General features: G+C 42.4%; 1 protein-coding gene across 1 annotated transcript in view; it reads right to left on the reverse strand.

The window, feature by feature from the left end:
- The window catches only part of plch2a (phospholipase C, eta 2a), a 190,956-nt gene that overhangs the window by 36,795 nt on the left and 133,920 nt on the right, over positions 1-20,241 (reverse strand). Inside the window, exons 3-5 of the mRNA XM_068732737.1 lie at positions 11,504-11,650; positions 6,589-6,834; positions 6,212-6,339 (exon numbers count right to left, since the gene is read on the reverse strand). Of these exons, the coding sequence (XP_068588838.1) occupies positions 6,212-6,339; positions 6,589-6,834; positions 11,504-11,650 (521 nt within the window). The remainder of the gene's footprint in view (positions 1-6,211; positions 6,340-6,588; positions 6,835-11,503; positions 11,651-20,241) is intronic.

Here is a 20,241-nt window from a genome sequence, read left to right on the forward strand (position 1 = left end):
ATTTTGTCAGCAATTTCGAATCCATGAGTTTTAGTCACAGTCAACCTTTTTTGTCAGTTTTAAGGGGACTAAAACTCTGGATACGTTCTCGTCAAAGAATATTCATTTCATAAACTGAATCTTTCTAAACCAGTTTCAGAGTTGCACACCCCAATAATTTCAAGATCCAAAATAAATCTTAATGAACCTAAAGTCATTTATTTTTCTTTCCTTTTTGGCTGGTGTTATAATTAACTGTTATTTCATCAACGATGTATAAAAATGTAATGAAAACAATTGATTCATTCAACAGAATCTTTCAATTGAAGATATTCTACAAGATTACTGCTACTAAAAAACAATGTTACCAAATGTTTAACATTTAACAATCATTATGTTGATTCTGTAATGAGGGAGAGGACGACCAGTTGCATTGTTTTATCTATTGCCCATACGTTTTAAGTTTGTGGACCAATATTAAAAATTCGCAAAAGACACTTAACATTTATTTTTAATTTACATCTCGAAACATTATTTTGGGGGAAATTGTCACCAGATAATTAGTACAATGACTCTGTTGGGTATAATATTTATGTCCATGATTACATTTCAACTCATTATCTTTGTGTAATACTTTCCTCACTGTTTTCAGCTCATTTCACAATGATAGATTTGGATCGCTAGTTGTAACGAGCTGGAAAAAACTGAGTCAGCCAACAAACGGCTTGGACAAGCCTAACGAGAGCACTGTGGGGGGGGTCACACCATGACCCGTGTAATCCTTGCCCCTTCTTTTTACTGGAGCAGACTGTGACCGGCTCCATATGTCAAGCAGCACTGGAGGCAGCCACTCACTGGAGGGCGATGACGTCTGTGCTAGTCGGGCTTGGCCTCTGAGCAGCTCAGTGTTCTGCACACACTGGGCTCACAACAGTATACGAGAGAGCGATACATCAGATCTTCCACAGAGGGTGAATTTTGTGCGAGTGATTTTCTTTTGTTGTCGTCAAAATAATTTTAGTTTTTGTTGTTATAAGAATTTCGTCCACAAGAATCTTAAGCGCACCAATACCCGATGATTGAAAAAAAAAAGTGAAAATGCTGCATTAGGTGAAGAAATGGATAAATAAACTAAACTGAATGTAGATTGGTCACATCAGTACATCTCCAAGAAAGGAGACACTTCTTACAAGTGGACCCTCTGGTCTGCTTGCTATAGATTTGTCCACAGTGACAACTTCCGTGTCAGAGTGCAGTGGCAACTCCTATGAGGACGAGATTGCAGCAGGATACACACACACCAATAGTAATGGCAGAAAGAAAGAGCGCATACAGAAAACACTGTCATTAGTCCCCTCCACTAACAGGGCAAGAGCGTCAGTCTTCTGAATCCTAAATCAAAACTCGCTCAGATGACACATTTAGCCTCCCAACTGTCAGCATCGTGCTCTCCGCTTGACTCAGCCGATACACAGGAAGCCAAATGACTCAGAGACACAAGACAAACACCTCACGTCACCACACCCGCCTGTTGATTTTGCATACATGTCACTTAGTTGTCACCAAGTTCTGACTGAGCGACGTTCACAGATGCATGCAGACAGCATTACTCACATGGCACAAGTTATTAGACGGTACCATCAAACACTGTGTGATACAGATTCATTTTGCTGTTAAGTGAAGCGAAGGAACTCTTTTCTTCTTCTTCTTATTCAGGACACGTCTTAGCCTCGGGAGGATAGCAAAGTAGCGGAAGCACAGCTGCATAACGGAGTCTTTTTATTGGACAGAAAACATCAATCTGGCCTTATTCACGCCCATTCATTATGCATGAACCCAGCCACTTAAGTTGTTAGCAGGCTTGTGTCCTGTGTTTTTTAGCTCCACAGCTAATGTGGATTAAATCGTTAGTTAGAATTGCAGCTTCCTCTTCCTATAAAGCTTCCCCTCCAGTCTCCGCTGTGATTAATCATTGAACGAATCCTCTGCTAGAGAAGCAAACTTCTTTGCTGTCATTTACAACTCCAGCTGTCACATCCAACCTGCTCCAACAACAAACCACTGCGACAACACGAGACAACAAAGGTCTGGGGATTAATACTTTTCTGTAATTCCCCACGAGTTATGGGGCTGAGTATTGTTTAAAAAATGACGATGCCAGTACCAATACCCTTAAATTGGTACTGGTACCAATAGAATCATTCCATACCCATCATATGAATGGAAGCCGTTTTGTCACAGTTCAGTCATCCAGCCATCAGTCATTTTCCATTGATCCTGCCTCTGCCCCACTCAACCTGTCAGCCACGCCCAACTCGTCAGTTCACTCCACTCACCTGTGCACACAGCTGCCTCTCATCACATGCAATCAGCCCAGCATATAGTCACCAGCTCCACACTCACTCCTTTGCCAGATTGTTCTTTGCCATGCGAGTCTTTCCAGCGTTCTCCTGCCTGTCTTCCCGGTACCGACCTCGCCTGTCCCTGATTCCCTGATTCATCTGCCTCCTGGTTATTCGACCTAGCCTTCCATCCCTGACCAAGAACTTTGCCTCTCCTCTCCTGATTCCTGTTTGCCGGTTTCTAAACCGTTTGCCTGTCTGCCGAAGTCTAAGTAAAACGTTGAACTTTTTACCTCTGTCTTCTGAGTCCTTTGTACTGCAATTGGGTCCATACACCACCCGTTACACGTTTGTGTGTCCCAATGTTTAGCTAATCCTCGGCACACTGTAATCAAATGCAGATATCGTTTGACTGGAGAAGTTTCGATACTACTTGTTACGGGGTTATTTCAGTCAATACCTTTAAAAAGTATTGAGTACCGATACCCGGCCCTAATGTGCAATGACACTGACATCGTAGTTAAAACAATCAACAGACAAATGAACAAGAATGTTCACATTATTTTGGAAGAGAACTGAACTTATACCCAATCACCAAGGCTCTGTTGCTGAGCCACTAAAGGCAGGTGGCTTTGCTTCACTATTGAACTCAGTCGTAGTCTTCCTCACAGTAAATCACATCAGATCAGCATGTTGAGATTAGTGTGTGTTAACTTGGCTTTCCATCATAGCAAAGTATTTTAGGTATATTTCATTACAATAACACTGTATGAAAGCGACACACTATTTAAAATGTCAGTCAGTAACAGCTGAGCGGTTCAGTCCTTCTACCCTGCTTCTGTTTCCAAGTTTCCCCTGTGTTATTGTGAGTTCATATCTTAAAAGGAACAATTGAGAGGTAAGGCCTCCTGGTGCACATGTAGGAACATCATAAAATCCCATAAATGTGCTTGACATCTCAAGGATAAGTAGCTAATTTGGACTAATTTACTCACAAGACAATATCATTCATTATTTCACAGTTTTACAAAGCAAAAGGTGAAGTGGTTATGCTTGATTGTGGAACATTCATTTCGTATCAAACTGTAAATTATCAAAGCAAAATAAGACAGTCATTGAGGATAACTGCCACAATAACAGCATTTAAAGTCAGTGCAGGTTATCCCCTCTGGTTGCTCCCTGCAGGTTGAACTATTTTCATCCTGAGCGCAAACAGCTGACAGCAACTTTGAATTTTGGTGAACAGTGATTTCTCTCATTGTTTGAACTGATAAAGTGATTTGGGTTTCATAGACTGAGCTATGGATTGGATAGTTGAGTTGTGTTCATTTACGGTTTAATCCAGGGTCATCTGTTGTTAATCTATGGGTATCTGGGTAGATGTACAGTATATATTCTATTCCAATTAAAGCTATACTGGAATCCTTCACCCTACTGTGCAACATATATCAACAGAACTTGACTTGCACTAAATATACTGGACATTACTGGGAACTTCCATGTATGTGCAATGCATATAAGGGTTAAAACGTTATGGTCCTACTTTGAATTTCTTTTTGTTTGTTGGTGTATTTCATATCATTTTCTTTCTTCCTTCCTCATTTCTCTGTGATGTATGTGATACCCTCTGGGATCAATAAAGTACTCTGTCTTTCTGTCTGTCTGTTTTGTTAAGATGCTCATCTTTTTGCCAAGTTTTTCTAATTATTTTTTTTTACTCCTATGTGAAAGAAGCTAGTTACTGACTGAGTGATTAAATTCTACTATAATTGGTTTGATTCATCTCCTACAGTATGTCCACCCCCTCAAATACTGGAACAGTAAAACCATTTTTCAATTCACATGCTTCACAGACTGAGTTGTTCATGAGCTTGAATATGTAATTTCATTATTACAAAAAAAAATGTCTACGTTGTAAACAAAGGGTGGTTTGATTAAAGGTAATTTAAAGTACAGATTCTGCACATAGTAAAACAAAGACAGCACAATTTCACAGGACTAAGAAGTTATTTAACCCCATTAATATGCAAACGTATTCAACGATGTGCTGTAAAATGTGACCAGAATATGTATGGTACGTGTACCGACTTTAAACTGGAAAAGACGTCCGGTCCACAGGTTCCCCCCCTCTCCACTTTAATTAAGTTAAGGCTAAAGAACTGGTCGAGAGATTGCCAACACACAAAATCGTCCTGTATGTCCGCAGACACATGAGGGGCCAGATTGGTCCCTGGTGTGTTTACCCAGCATTACACAGGAGACCATCTGTGTCCCAGCAGCACCATATGGAGGACAGTCAACATGCCGCTGAACTTAGCGACGGCTAGCTGCTCTGTTGGAGGAGGGTTAGAACAACATGATGAGCGCGGTGGCATGCTAATCCCTCTGCTGAGGAGGAGAGTTGCTGGCTGAGCTGTGCGTTTGCCAACATCTGCAGCGGTGGCAATCAGTCAGAGTGTCCTCACTGCTAACACGCAATCTGCCAGGAAGTAAGGACACACTGCAGTCTCAAGGGACCTGCTGTGTGCTGTTCATTAGCTGTACATCTTTATGAAACTTTAACATCATTTCTTATGAATGAAAGTTTTAGACAACATTCACACCTGTGAAGTCAAATGCAAAGCAAATTTTTATATACAACAACTTGTTCTTGTGTTGTTCTAGAAATCCAAACATCCTGACACACTCTACAATACTCCATAATGCCACATTTGCTCTGCATGGTTTGACTCGACTAGTACTTTTCTCAATTTTGTTTTTCCACTGCAGATAGTTGGGTCATTGAGTCATAGAGTGTATGTAAGAAATGGGCGTAGTCATGGTGACGTCACCCATTGGTTGACTACAGTGTTGAAGCCTTGAGTTCAGGCATTTTGGCAGTCGCCATCTTGGTTTTATGGAACCAGAAGTGCAAAACACACTGTTGAAGGGTTAAAGTTGTAAGACGAAAAGACGTACACCTCTCTGTGATAGTTCCGCTACAGAATTATTTCATCACCTAAAACTGAGACCAGAACCAGACCCGTATTGTTACTTTAAGACCCAACCTGATTGTACTTAACAGGTACTGCCAAATTACAGACACAAACTAGATTGGTTACCTGCACTACATTTCTGCTTTATTTCCTCCATTACTGACCATTAGCATGCAATGGAAATGCAACGCGTCAGCTCAGCTTGTCTTTCCGTCTTCTTACTCAGCAGTATGTTATCTACTGACAACAAATGAAAGCCATGGATGCAGAGGACTGGCAAAGTCAGAGAGAGAGACAACAACTCGAGTCTATATTTGACATTTTAAAGTCACTAAACAAGCTGCGTCTTTGTTAGTATACGTTGGATTTTGGGAAGCAGAACTCAAGTGTGGGTTCAAAACTCTGAACTGCAGACTGAAGGTCTCTGATTTAACCTATTTTGTTGCTGACAAATGTCACTAGCTGCCATTCAACCCAGCATGACCTTTGTAGCAGTGTTTCCCTAGACTCTACCTCCAGACTTTAATCAATAAGACTTAACAGCGTTTTGTACTCTGAGCGTATAGATGATATACTGCAATCAGCAGCTTAAAAAGTAACAGCTTCTGTGGATTCTAAGGTATTTAACTGTTATTTTACAGAAGGTACTGGAAATGTCACAGATACACCAATATGCTGGTGTAGTTGTGACATTTGGTCAGTATGATTGTGAGACAACCTTTAGATTTGCTTCAAAGTGGATTTTTTCTCTCCCTGGACTACAGGATAAAGACGAAAGATAACATGAAAATGCTTGAGTGGAGCAAGTCGCCGATTAGCTTAATAATAGTCAGGATTTTTACTTGCAGCTTTTACACCCCTGGCCCCCCACTCTGGAGCCCCCCCGATGTAGCTGAGCCCTTGTTAATTCCGTACCTTGAACATCTGTTTGACCTTCTGTCGGGGCAGGTTGACGTTGAGCTTGTGCAGGAGCTGCAGCACCTCGCCGATGCTCAAGCTGCCGTCGCCGTTCTTATCAGCCTCGGTGAAGGTCTGCTTCAGCCATGTGATAACACGCTGGGTTAAGGAAAGACATTTAGTCTGGTTGTTAATGCGGCTGCTACTTTTGCTGAAGAGTCTAAATCCAGGAACAGATAAACTCTGCCTCTCACGCTTTAAAATTAAACTCTCCACAGATTTCAGCCCCGTATAATGTTGATCACGAAACTCTACATACGACAGACATTCTTTACAGGAAGTTGTAACCTTAATTCACCAGCCAGATTATCAAACCAGCTCTAGAACTCAAGGATATTGGTCTCTGGTGCGCTGCCTCTTGGCCAGGCTGTCCTCGTCGCTGATGCCTGCCATCAGATACTTGAGGCCCGTGATCCAGGTCCGCGCCTCCTCTCCGGTTCCGGACACCAGGTCCAGGGACTCCATGTGCTCTCCGTAGTACAGGCTGAAGCAGCAGTTGGGGTCGAAGCTGCCCTCTGAGTAGCGCTGGAAGATCTCAGACTGCTTCCCCTCACGCACCTCGCGGACGGAGTCCACGGAGACTGTCGGAGAAAAACAGGACGTCAGCTAGTCAGAGGTAGAATGCGACAAAGTACTACCACTTCGGAACTTTTCAATTTGGTGGTACTTTTACTTTGCACAAATATTTCAATGTACTATCTGCACTACATTTCAGAGGGAAATATTGTACTTTTTACTGCACTACATTAAGCTTCCAGTTAGTAGTTACTCCTCAGACACCAAACATTTGGTGAAAACAAGTTTACGTTATTGGATTGTAACAGTACATTAACAGGAGCCATTCGGACACCTCATGACTGCTTTGGCTTTTGTGTACTTTGTCAGGGAAATCTTCAACACAGGCCTTGCAGTTGTAATGAAGTACTTTTAAGCTGTGTTGCTAGTTTTAATTGAGAAAATGTGTATCAATAGAGGAAGTAGACCTCAAGGCCTTGTGGGCCATCAGAAGCCGATAGAGAATAAAACCTATTTAAAAACACACATGCAATAGAGCAAAACCCAGTTTATTAAACCCAACATATCCTTCTGCAGTCTTTAGCATTCTATTGGTTTTGAGAATTCCCCCCTCTGGGCGAGATAGTGAATTAATTGTTGTGGGCATAGGGATAGTTTAATGGGGCTTTATGATACGCAGGATTAAAAATAGTCAACTCAACGAGCAGAGAGAGAGAGAGCGCTCTGTTTATTAAGATGCAACATTTATGAGATGGTAATGACATTTTACGGGAAGACGCGGCCTCGAGCCATTAATTAGTTTTCCCCCATGACGGCAGAGCGCACGGTAAGGCCTTCTGCTTCTTGTTCCGCCCGCGTGCTGTTTTGGAAATTCTACGGAGGTTCATTCCCCAAAAAAACCTCCCACGTCTCTCTCGTATACATGCATGAGACATTATTTACATACACGCTCTCAGCCGCACAGAGCCTCCCTCGGGCCGTACGGTATAGAACCTGCGGTGTTGTGGCAGTTGTATGTGTAAATATACGATGTCGAAGATGTCCTCTACATGATACTGGACATGCAGCTGCTGAGCAGTGCGTGCTCCCATGTGGCTGTCAGTGTTGTCCTCAAACCCTGCAGCTGGAGATAGGCCTGTGCACATGCTTCTCCTGACTGCAGAACTTTTATAAATTATGCAGGAGTGTGCAGCAGGTATCTGGTTGATAAAGATAACCACTACTACTACTACTACTACTACTACTACTGCCTTATAATTTGATTTTGCTTAACTTATAATTCCAAAAGCCTCAGATTCTGGTAGAGAAACATTGAATAAGCCATACTGGGAATTGCTGCCGAAAAATGCAGATTTTTATTGTACACGCTATGCTAAACTAGCTTAGCAGGAAAACCAACAGCAGCACACACACACATGCTACAAACTCCCCCGATTCAAACAGGGCTAAAGCATTCGTCATGGCGATTGTTAGATTTATAGCCGCGGATATGAGACCTACTCTGGAGTGGAACACTAGGCTGTACGAACATGCTTAATGCTATTGAGCCCTGTGACACTACTCATTCACGAGCCCATTTCTCCAGACCATAATTCCTGCTTTGTAAAAGAAAACACAAGCCCAAACAGAGGATCAAATGTCCGAAGCTCCCACTGTTGCTCTGACAACAGACGGCTGGATGTCACGGACTACACAAAGCTAGCTGACTGTACGACACAAATAGGTCGATGTCATTATTCTAGCGTCTCAGAAAGCAATGGCAGTGCAGCGGATCTCTGGCCTCCTCCGAAGATCAGAGAGCTTATGACCTTCCACAGAAGCACAACAGCAGCCCACGTGTTGAAGACAGAACAGGAGTTGCTGCAGCTTCCCGTACACAAATGAATCCATCATTGTTCAAAGTAAAAAAAAGAACATACTTTATGATGGCATTTTTGCTTTTTTGAACCGTGCCGTACCGAACCGTGGCACCACTGTATTGTATTGAACCAAACCGAGAATGTTGTGAACCGCTAATTAACACCAGCATTGATCTTAATGTAAATGTTCACTGCTGAATGTCAGGGCGAGCGAGTGGTGAGGAACAGCTGTCGGGGCACAAAGTGAACCGGACAAAAAGTTAAAAACTGCAATCAACTTAACAATCACATCCTGACAGGTTATGATGAGCATTAGTTGACCTGCATCTACCTTAATTATTTACCGATTTAATGCACCAGCTAGCAAGCATGCTAAGTGACCAAAATAAAACACACCCACGATGTTGCGTGACCAACAGGTGCATGCTGGGTCTGGCTAAATGCTAACATGCTCGTGGTGGATCCTGTAGCTGTGTGTTCACTGAGCAACCTTTACCCTCAGTGTCATGTTATTTAATTCATGTGGCTTCATGTGAAGGGTCTGATCAGACAGAGTGGAAAACACAAAACTAACTTTTTGTTTTGTTTGTGACCAGTCAAACAAAGTGCTTTTTGCCATTTGCGGGGTCTTTCTTATTATTTTCGCTAGGCAACCACCAAAGGACTGCTCACGTTAACTTAACACAAACCGTGAACCGTCCGCTAATACATTTGGTAATAAATGTCAACATTAACGCCAGCATTGATGAGTTTCAACGCAGTACAGTCATATCAATGAGTTTACTGCTAAAGTTTCCATGAAAAGGACTAAGAGAGGGATCGCTGATTCTGCATGTTTACGCGTTTCCTGTCACAACAGTAAACTATGGAGGGACATGCGTTCCATGTCTCAAAGTTTTACTCAAATTCTCTGACATTTTTTTCAAACCAAAGCTGGTGAGGTGGATTCTGACTTGAAACACTAAATCTAAGTTCATGTTAAAATGGCTTCTGACTAAATTTAAAAACAGCTGACCAAACGAACACAAACTAACACTAACTGTGTTTGTAAGGGATTCTTAGCTGGCTGGTTTTCATGCTCAAACTGTACATTTGGGTGTGTTGGTTATTTTTGGGGCCAGAAAGGCCAAATGTCGTTGCCAGATACACAGGACAGCCGTCAGTGTGAGAGCAGACCTGAAGCCTGCGGCGCTTCCTGTCTGTCTGTCAGTCTGTCAGTCTGTCCCAGTGGGCGCTCAGTGAGAAGCCTCACAGAGAGCTGCCAGACAACAGTCTTCTTGTTCAGTGACGGAGACCTGTCAAGGTGTCACATGAGGGGATGCAGGACACACACACACACAGACACAGACACACACAGACACACACAGACACACACAGACACAGACACACACACACACACACACACACACACACACACACACACACAGTGTCCGTCTGGGTGGGACTAAACGCTGGGAACATGCATTTGTCTACTCAACAGAAGGCTCGACTCTGTCACCATCTATCTACAGGTGCAGAGCAAAGAGAAGAAGGCGCATCACTCCTTCTTGAATGTCAGATTATCCGATGTGTGTGGAAGCTGGATTAAGATAAATGCTCTGTGAGGAGTGCCCCCGTTCCGCTGTGATAAAGCAGCTTAAACAGGAGTGCCTTCACACAAAAAAAAACAATGGCGTTTCCCAGACGCAATCAGCTGAAGAAAGTCTAGATTGCACCATTTGTGTTCACGTTTTACTCATCCAACCGTAAAAGGTTTAAGATTTAGGATCAATTCTGTGACTTGGTTTTCAGCATCTTTGCAGAAAGCCCCCCCCACCCCTGTCATTTTCATTTAAGCGGCAAGTGTGTGTAAGACACTGTTTGGGCAGATTGAAGCTGATGAATAATTAAGTCGATTTAAGAAGCTTATTAAATCCTGGGCTACAGAGGAGGGAGAGCAACAGGAAACTGAGCCCTTAAGTCCCCATGAGACCCCCAGAGCTGCCTCCCTTTATTCTAAAACACTGCGGGAAACTGTTTGGTTCTGCTCATCGCACATACAGCGTGCAGAGGGAAATAAATGTCCAGGTCTAAAGAACAAAAAGGGGAATGTTTAGGAAAAATAACTAAAAGAGCCAGCTGAATACCAGCCTCATAAGACTTATCCTGGGTCACCAATACGTAGACTCAGTGAAGATGTTTTTCCTTTGGTGAATAAATTATGGAAATATTTACCTGGGACATGCTCAAACTATAATACAAGTAGACTCAAAGGCAGCAAATGGACTCAGTGGCATCAGTTCAAAAGCATTAGAATGTATCCACTGTTTGCAGACACTACTGGCCACATCAGACAGAGAGGAAGCAAACAACCTGAGCGAGGGCCTGTTCTCTTCCATTAATGAGTCACCATTTCCTTTGAATAGAAGGCAGATTGTTGTGCACTAAAAGGCTCACAGATAAGTGTCACGTGTCGCTGATCACAGTTTGATCGGCATTAAATGATGAGTTCAATAACAGAATTCAATAGTAAAAATACCGTCTTTATAAAAAAAAATACCGGGGGGGGGGGGGGGGTCCAAAGTCCAGTTGGTAAACATTATGAAAAACTTGTTGGCAGGGTCATTAAATGTAAGACAACAGAGGCTGGTGCAATCACTCAGTATGTATTTAAGACTAATTTAATTGTTGAAGGCCGGATAGGTAGAGCATCATAGAAAGACGACACATGAAGATTCAGAGGATGCTCATGGGACGCCCGGCAACACTGAATGAGCCCTTTGCCCGTCACATGGGAGATGACACAAACGGCTTTCCATAGGTTTGAACCATGAATAAAGAGACATTTGATATGCTGTTCCCTGGTGACTGGAAGAACAAAGAAGAAGACACTCACTCTTGGCCTTTTCGTTCTTGCGTGAGGGCCTCCAGCGGATGCACGACTTGTGTTCGTCCAGGAAGAAGAACCGCACCAGTCCCTTGGAGCCGCCGCGGAGCTTCACCATCTGGGTCCCCATCTGCATGGAGCTCATACATTTCTCCACTGGAGGCGAGAAGACAAGCCAGACAGAAGGAGAAGAAAAAGAAAAGAAGGGTTGAAAAGTTGTCAAAAGGGAAAACCGCTGGAATGTGCAGTGTAACTGAAAAAATAAAAAATAAAAAAATAAGAGCGTGACTGACAAAATGTGCATACACGACATGTTCATTCAAGGGATTGAGCGTCTATGCAATTTTCCACCAAATTCCATCTGGGCTCTCGTTCTGACCACGGTTATTTACTCATACACTCACATGAACACACAGCAATGCAAAGCAAATGCTTTGGATATGCCTGTCACCGCTGACAGGGGTTCTGCTTGTCCCGTGGGAGGAAGAGAAAGGGAGAGAAGATGGATGACAGCGAGAGGCAATTTCTCCACCAAAAGCCCTTTAACAAGCTCTCTACTTCACACTGTAGACTATGACATAACAATATGGCAAAAATCAATAAAACCAGGCGCTCTTTTTAGATGTGAGGATCTCTATAGTGGCCTACATTTTATTGAAATATTTCTATACCTTCTAGTAACAAACCAACACCTAGGAAATAAGGTTGGCTTTAATGAGACGAACGGTGGCACTGAAAATACAGCCTGTGTCCTTGCCTTTATTGTGGGGGCAGAATTTGAGAGTTCCTGCACAGGAAGCTGGTGGTGAGGACAGACACATGCCCCTGGGCAGCGGTTACACCCCATGTGGCCCTAATATCAATCATCAAGTGTGTCACATCCTATCAAACTATTTCCACGCAACATGCAGGAAATCAGGCCAACTCAGCACACACATGACTGTCAACACGTCCACAGTTTCTCAGCAGCTCAATAGTTCAACTCTAGAGAAAGGATTGTTAAGTTTCAATTAAAGCTGGAACTTAACAACAAAGCAAGGACTTTTTGTCTCTGTGTGTGTGTGTGTGTGTGTGTGTGTGTGTGTCCTTTGAATTTCGCAACAACCTCACATCCGATCTAGCTAACATTTGGTGGGTGTATTGCTGGGAACCAAAGGACGTGCAGTGTCAAAGTTAGTGCAATTTGACTCGACGCTTTGTTTAAAAAACTTGAAATAAACTAGCGAACAGCGCTTTAGCGGCGGGGCTTCAGGGCTCTGCGGACTTGAGCATGCCGCCCTCAGTGCGTCCTTTACAGACGACTGCTCATTGACAGCAGTTCACTTTTGCTGGATGCTGGATACACTAAGGGGCCGATCGCTGAGACGCGTCCCAACAGGAGCAGACGCTTCACAAACGCCACTTGTAAAGCGAGTTGGGCAAAACAGCTGATGACCCGGTGGAGCAGGGTTGCGCGTTGCGCAACCAGGCGATGAAACGTAAATAATAGGTGAAGTAGTCTCTTGCTTGATTTGATTGGCTGCCTCGGTCAAGTGTGATATTGAAGGACGTTGCGACTCTGCGCCTGGCGGTGAAAGGTTTTAACTTTTATGCGTGTCTAAAAAGCAGCATGCGGTGCAAGACAGAAGGCCAGGCGCACCGTCCCATAGGAAAACAAAAGTTTTGCAGGTGACGCGTCTCGGTAGGAACGACCCCTAACCAAACTCTTCTCAACTTCCCTGGTCATGAGCGACAACGTACCGACAAATAATGCTTTGAATTATGCATTACGATACATGATCTTAGCCCTGCTTTTCCACACGCTGACAGCTTTAGACAGCCCCAGATAAGAGGCTAACTTGTTGCTCACTCCATTGAGCAGATGACAGATTTATATCGTCTTGTGATATAAATCTATACTCGAAAAAAATAATTGTGATAAGTGAAGGACTTGAAATATTCTTAGCTGCAGATAAGATTACATAATTAACTCCTGAAAACGCTCAAATTGAACCTGCAAAAGCCCTAGCAGACATTGTGTTGGTGTATGACAGGACTGTTGTTGTACTGAAGGACTGAGTGCAGAGGAAATGTACGCTATGCTGAATTTATCCAGACAACAGGGAGAGATGGAGCATGTTTTGAGCCTGCACTGTAGGGAGCAGGTGAGGTTCTTAGCCTTCATACCCTACATTAAGAGTCAAACGTACCAACACCACATCAATGCACATTTAACCCTCTGAACACCAAAACCCGCTGGCGGGATTGAAAAGCATGTTTTCTTTAAACAACTACTACACTGTTTATCACAGCCAGGAGCTGTAAAACCCGTCATTATCATCAGATTTTCATCTTTGATGGTCCTTGAACACATCATGTGCGACGAGCGCTTCTATCTGAAAAGCAACCAAGGCGAAGCTTAAAATGTTGACATTTCATCAAAAACATTTAGTTCTACATGTCTCATTAAAAATCTCGCCCCGAATAAACCATTTGCTTTAACCAGATCTTGTAAAAAAACATTAAATTCTGCGCTTCTCAGCGTAACTAGGAAGCCATGATTGATTCACCTGTGACCAACAGTCACATGACCAAAAACAGAGCAGAGAGGAAAGGACAGAAGAGGCTGTAAACATGTTCAAGAAATATATAACATAGCGCCTCCAATTATTTTTTTAACATTGCTAACATTTGTGGGCAGCTGGTGAAATGGTGGATGTATAGATTACAGTGTTTTCCAATTTTTGTAAAAGAAATGATCAAAAAGAAATTCAACAAGTTCAAAGAAAACACTGAGAATGGGACCTTGACAGTTATAACTTGGATCACATTTTGACTCATTTGCCCTGAATGCAACATGCAAAACTATCTGCTGTGTGGGTGAGTAAACCAGCAGTGATGGATTGCCTTTACTGAGCATTGATTCTGGCCGGCTGTGGAGAGCCCGCCCCTCAGGGTATTGTTAATGTAGTTCAGTTTTGTTCCGCTAACCTCTGCTATTGAACTCCTGCTCAGAAGCAAAACTCCACAAACCCACGGCCAGAGCAATGTTAGGACAACAATACGAGCCAACACAAGACTGGCCTAAGACAGTGTGCTCTGTGGCGGTCTACAGATTAAAGCAGTCCTTTTGGGCAGAGCAGGCTAATTAGAGCATCTTTGAAATCTAAATTCTAAATATGTAAAGATGCGTTTTGATCCTAAACCACTGAGATATTTGAGGAAAAGCAGCAGTACTTAAACTGTACATTATGAAACACTGGAGGAAAGTGCAGATTGTGCGTGTCAACATTTAGCTCTTAGACCTCTGACCAGGTTTTCCATTTTCCAAATCTGCAAAACAGCATTCACACCCACCTCATGCCGTGATGAGTCGGCTGTTTGGAGGTGAGAAAGGAGCAAGTTTCTACTTCTCTACTTCTCTCTAGCTCCCTTTTCTTTCAATCTTGATCATTTCATATTCTCAAGTAATTTAGAAACCACAGCAACGTAGATCACTTGGCTATAAGAGGAACATATATTGTGAGAAGTACGGCAATCTGACGTCTTTTTGGTAATTGTGGTCACATTTAGGTAGGATCGGATTATAGCACGGTTATGAGCCACTGATTGGATCAGCGGGGAAAACCTGATCATGTTTCTCTGCTGAGCTGCATCGGCCGATACAGACCGCAGTTGCTTTGTTATAGCAGCTGGAGTCCAAGGCTGCAGACAATTTTTATTTATTATCAGCGTCCCAAAAAAAACATTTCAACCGTCCAAAAGTCAAAAATACTAAAAGTTATCCTTTAATTTGTTGTTATTGTTATCTATAGTGGTTATCTGCAACAACAAAAACACACAATTCAAATTAGGAAATGAAAGATTGTATTCTTATTGATAAAATCTTGTCATTAGTACTTTCACTGTATTCTAATCTGCTTAGAGCTAGTGTTAGAAAGTTAAACAGGTCATAATTCACTCTCTAATATCCATTTCATATTGCTGTGAAAACTCCATTTATTGGAGTTCCACAATGAAGCGTAATGAGGGACTAGAAAGCATTAATGTTGATCACCCATTCACATATTCATCACGGATCATCTACTCTATTACACCACTTCATTTAAGAGGGGAAGAAGGTTGCCATTCAGTCTGAATGTTGGAAAGACATCCCTTACAGGGTGATTATACAACATTGATTGTGCAGGTAGAACCATGGCCATGCTGGGCCTCTATACTTTAACTCCCTGAACACTCTATGGTTACATGTTAACTAATGCAGTGACAATGCAAAGCGGCTGAACCAGCGTACAGTACTGTCTGGTAGAGCAGGACTGACTGGACATGTGACTCTCCTGTTAAGGACAGCCTTTAGGACAGTAATCAGTACTGCAGCCCTGCGTGCCCAAAGACTGACTCTAGGTCACAGGTTGTCTTTTGATCCCTCGTCTAGGCTGGATCCCTCACTCTCACACATCCTCAGCTGGTCCACACACTTTAGTCCTGTAGGCAATTTTCTGCAAGACTGCAAGAACTTACCCCAGGGACTAGAACCCTTTGAGGAACTCATTGGACTAAGAACCCTTTGAGGAACTCATTGGACTAGAAACCTTTTGAGGAACTGCATCCATCATGCAGCAGTAAATGTAGCAGTGAAACACAACCTGAGTTTATTTGTTGTCCGATAAAACGGGCAGACACAGGAAGCTGCAGGCTGCGTTTACCTCTGCGACCAATTAGCAGCCCTCGTCAGTCTCCAGGTTTTTAGATCACTATGGAAATGCAGACGACAATGAGGTGAAGGAACCTTTTTAGTTCCTTGAAAAGTAGTCCCAGGACTAAAATGACCAGGCACTCCTGGGTGGAAAAGCAGCTTAAGTGCTAAAAGCAGTGTTTTACTATTTCTTACTGGGAAACAGGCCGCATGTGGATAAATACATATTTATTAGTTTGTCCTTTTGGAAAATCATCAGCAAACATCAGATAAATAAACAAAAAACTATAATACCACTGCCAACAACAACAGAACACTCAATATTACTATGGACCGGCTCACCACATCATCAAAGTGCTCTACATATCATATTATATCATAAGACCACAAGTATTTAAAGGATCTAACCACTAATATTAGCGGAGACTCCATTCAGTTACATTGTGGTGCCTTTAAGCTCTACTCAGTAAAAATGAGTATTGGTTGAAGGTAAATTATAACAATATCATGGTGTGTTCAAATGTCATCTTGTAAAATGTAGTTTTGGGTGAAAAACTGTTTTATAAAATAGATATTAGAGAGGGAATTATGGTCTGTTTAACACTAGCTCTATACCGCTAATAATATATAATTAAGACTTTTAAAGCAAAGATTTTATCAATAAAAATACAACTATTTATTTCCTAATCATTTGAATTGTGTTGTTGTGCAAATAACCACTATAGATGATGATAAAGTAAAAGCATAACATTTCGAATATTTGACGGTTTACCCCAACTTTGTGGCATTCAAAACATTTTTTGGGATGGTGGTGAAATAGATGTAACAAAACAAAACGATTCATATCGGCCGATACTGCTCATCGACGATCGGCGAATCAGCAGGAAGAAACGTGACCGGGCAAAGCAAGGTACCACAAATGACTAGTATTGTAACATTTATAATGTATTGTAGCATCCAAGACATCGTAACTGCAAATGAAATATATGTTGTAAAATCATTCAACGGAATTGTCCATGAGCCATTACACAAAACACCTGAACAAACAAATTACCAATGCTATCTGAGATTACTTATGTTTGTGGGTGAATGCACATATTATTCATAACCAACTGCCCCTTAATGATTTAACAGCTTGGATTCTGAAGCAACATTCATGCAACACGGCTGTGTGGACCAGCTTTTTATCGATTTTAAGGGAAGAGTTATTTCTGTAGCTGCCGGCTGATGGAGGCGTTTGATGTCGAGGAGTAGGAGAGCGGGCAGCGACCCGTGAAATGAGCTGCTGTCAAAAGTTTGGGTTGGAACGTGAGCATCCAGACTCTGCAGAGCGGTCCTCCCCGTCAAACAGCAGCTCCGCACTCTAACAACCACCACAGTCTCCCAGCAAACAGAGAGCTCAGCTGGCACCGCGTTAGCTTCACCGACATTAAGAGGGAGCTGTCGGGACGTCCCATTGTTCTCGGCTAAGTGGAGATAAGATGAGAACGTAACAGCACAACACACTTGGGTTTTGTGGTCCTCTTGGAACAAGACTTACTCACAGAGGAGGAGGTTCTGCTCAAACTCCCCTGCCAGTGGACTAGAAGGAGAACGTGTCTGCTCTAGTGAGTGGGAAAGCCCTTGGGAAGTAAACCAAACTAAATCTCCTCCTACTGCACTTCACAAACGAGTGCTCACACAGAAGGAGGACGGTTTTGTGGGTTTAATCCACGCAGCAGGTGAAGCCTATAGGCTCTCAGTGGACAGATGGGACTTAACTGTGTCCCACTTTTACAGTGCGGGGCGATCACAACTGGGTGAAGCAACTCAAAATATTTAGAATATTGATTTAAATAAATTACTACTGTTACATGATACTTTAAAATAGAAATGCCAATGCAGTTGACACCAGGACAGGTGTCAATCAGATGCAACTAAAACACAAACACCACAGAGCAGTCTCTCCACACTCAAGCCAACAAGAGTCTGTCTGTGCCCAGTATCAGTACTGTAAAATGTGACCAGACGTAGTAGGACATCCTGGTATTTTTGGCATAATACTGCATTTGACATATTATGTAGTGAGACATACTAAATATTTTTCTGCCATACTGAATAGTATGGGATCTCGGGTATTGGAACACACTCATGGTGTTTTTATATTTCACAGCTTGCTAGGTTTCCTCTTTAGTCGGCTTCAAATCCAAAATGTTGCCTTATTGGCACAGTTTGATTTTTCTTCGGGACCCTAAAAGCCACATGAACTTTCTAGTACTCATACGTGCACCGTGTGCCTCTTGCCCCCCCACCTCTACTGGAATGTGATCTCCTTCATGAGGCCTCGAATCACTCATGTCAGACACTAGCGGTTTGGTTAGTCCCTTTATAAATAAACATAGTAGTATTCTGTCATATTGCTCATTACAAACTCACTATCTCACCGCCATTTCACCTTTAATTTGGAAAAAGAATCTGTTACTGCACTGTTACTACTCTGCACACACATTCCTATCATTTAGAAGAAGGTCTGAAGGTGTTTTGTGGTGAAAAATGAGCCAAATGTATATGTTTCTTCTGTAATAGTCACACTGTTCAACACTAACACACCAATATCACATATCGGCCGATACGGACTCAAATAACTGGATCGGGTATCAGTGACAATGATGCTGCATTTAAAGGTTTACACTTGACTCGGGATTCTTCTTAATTTTAAGACTTTTTTCCAAAGTTGCTGGTGCCCGATGTATTACTATAATAATAATTCAGTCAATTTATATATATATATATATATATATATATATATATATATATATATAGTTGTGGTCAAAAGTTTACATACACTTGTAAAGAACATAATGTCATGGCTCTCTTGAGTTTCCAGTTATTTCTACAACTCTGATTTTTCTCTGATAGAGTGATTGGAACAAATACTTCTTTGTCACAAAAAACATTCATGAAGTTTGGTTCTTTCATGACTTTATTATGGGTTAACAGAAAAAGTGACAAAATCTGCTGGGTCAAAAATATACATACAGCAACATGAATTGGCAATTTTGGTGACTTAGAAAGTTGTGTCAATGAAATGAGCTTCATAGCATGGCCTCTTAACTTCTTGTGAGTGATTATGAGTGACTACAACTGGTGACTTCTCTGAGGCCATTTAAATAGGGCTCATTGGATACAAACGCCCACAAACGCTACAATGGGAAAGTCAAAGGAGCTCAGCATGGATCTGAAAAAGCGAATCATTGACTTGAACAAGTCAGGAAAGTCACTTGGAGCCATTTCAAAGCAGCTGCAGGTCCCAAGAGCAACAGTGCAAACAATTGTTTGTAAGTATAAAGTGCATGGCACTGTTTTGTCACTGCCACGATCAGGAAGAAAACGCAAGCTATCACCTGCTGCTGAGAGAAAAATGGTCAGGAGGGTGAAGAGTCAACCGAGAACCACCAAAAAGCAGATCTGCCAAGAATTAGAAGCTGCTGGAACACAGGTGTCAGTGTCCACAGTCAAGCGTGTTTTGCATCTCCATGGACTGAGAGGCTGCCGTGCAAGAAGGAAGCCCTTGCTCCAAAAGCGGCACCTTAAGGCTCGACTGAAGTTTGCTGCTGATCACATGGACAAAGATAAGACCTTCTGGAGGAAAGTTCTGTGGTCAGACGAAACAAAAATCGAGCTGTTTGGCCACAATGCCCAGCAATATGTTTGGAGGAGAAAAGGTGAGGCCTTTAACCCCAAGAACACCATGCCTACCGTCAAGCACGGTGGTGGTAGTATTATGCTGTGGGGCTGTTTTGCTGCCAATGGAACTGGTGCTTTACAGAGAGTAAATGGGATAATGAAGAAGGAGGATTACCTTCAAATTCTTCAAGATAACCTAAAATCATCAGCCCGAAGGTTGGGTCTTGGGCGCAGTTGGGTGTTCCAACAGGACAATGACCCCAAACACATCAAAAGTGGTAATGGAATGGCTAAATCAGGCTAGAATTAGGGTTTTAGAATGGCCTTCCCAAAGTCCTGACTTAAAATCCCATTGAGAACATGTGGACAATGCTGAAGAAACAAGTCCATGTCAGAAAGCCATCAA

This window comes from Cebidichthys violaceus, unplaced genomic scaffold (assembly GCF_023349555.1).
Source record: "Cebidichthys violaceus isolate CVI_PGR_0920_01 unplaced genomic scaffold, fCebVio1.0.p SCAF_6, whole genome shotgun sequence".
Classification (NCBI taxonomy): domain Eukaryota; kingdom Metazoa; phylum Chordata; class Actinopteri; order Perciformes; family Stichaeidae; genus Cebidichthys; species Cebidichthys violaceus.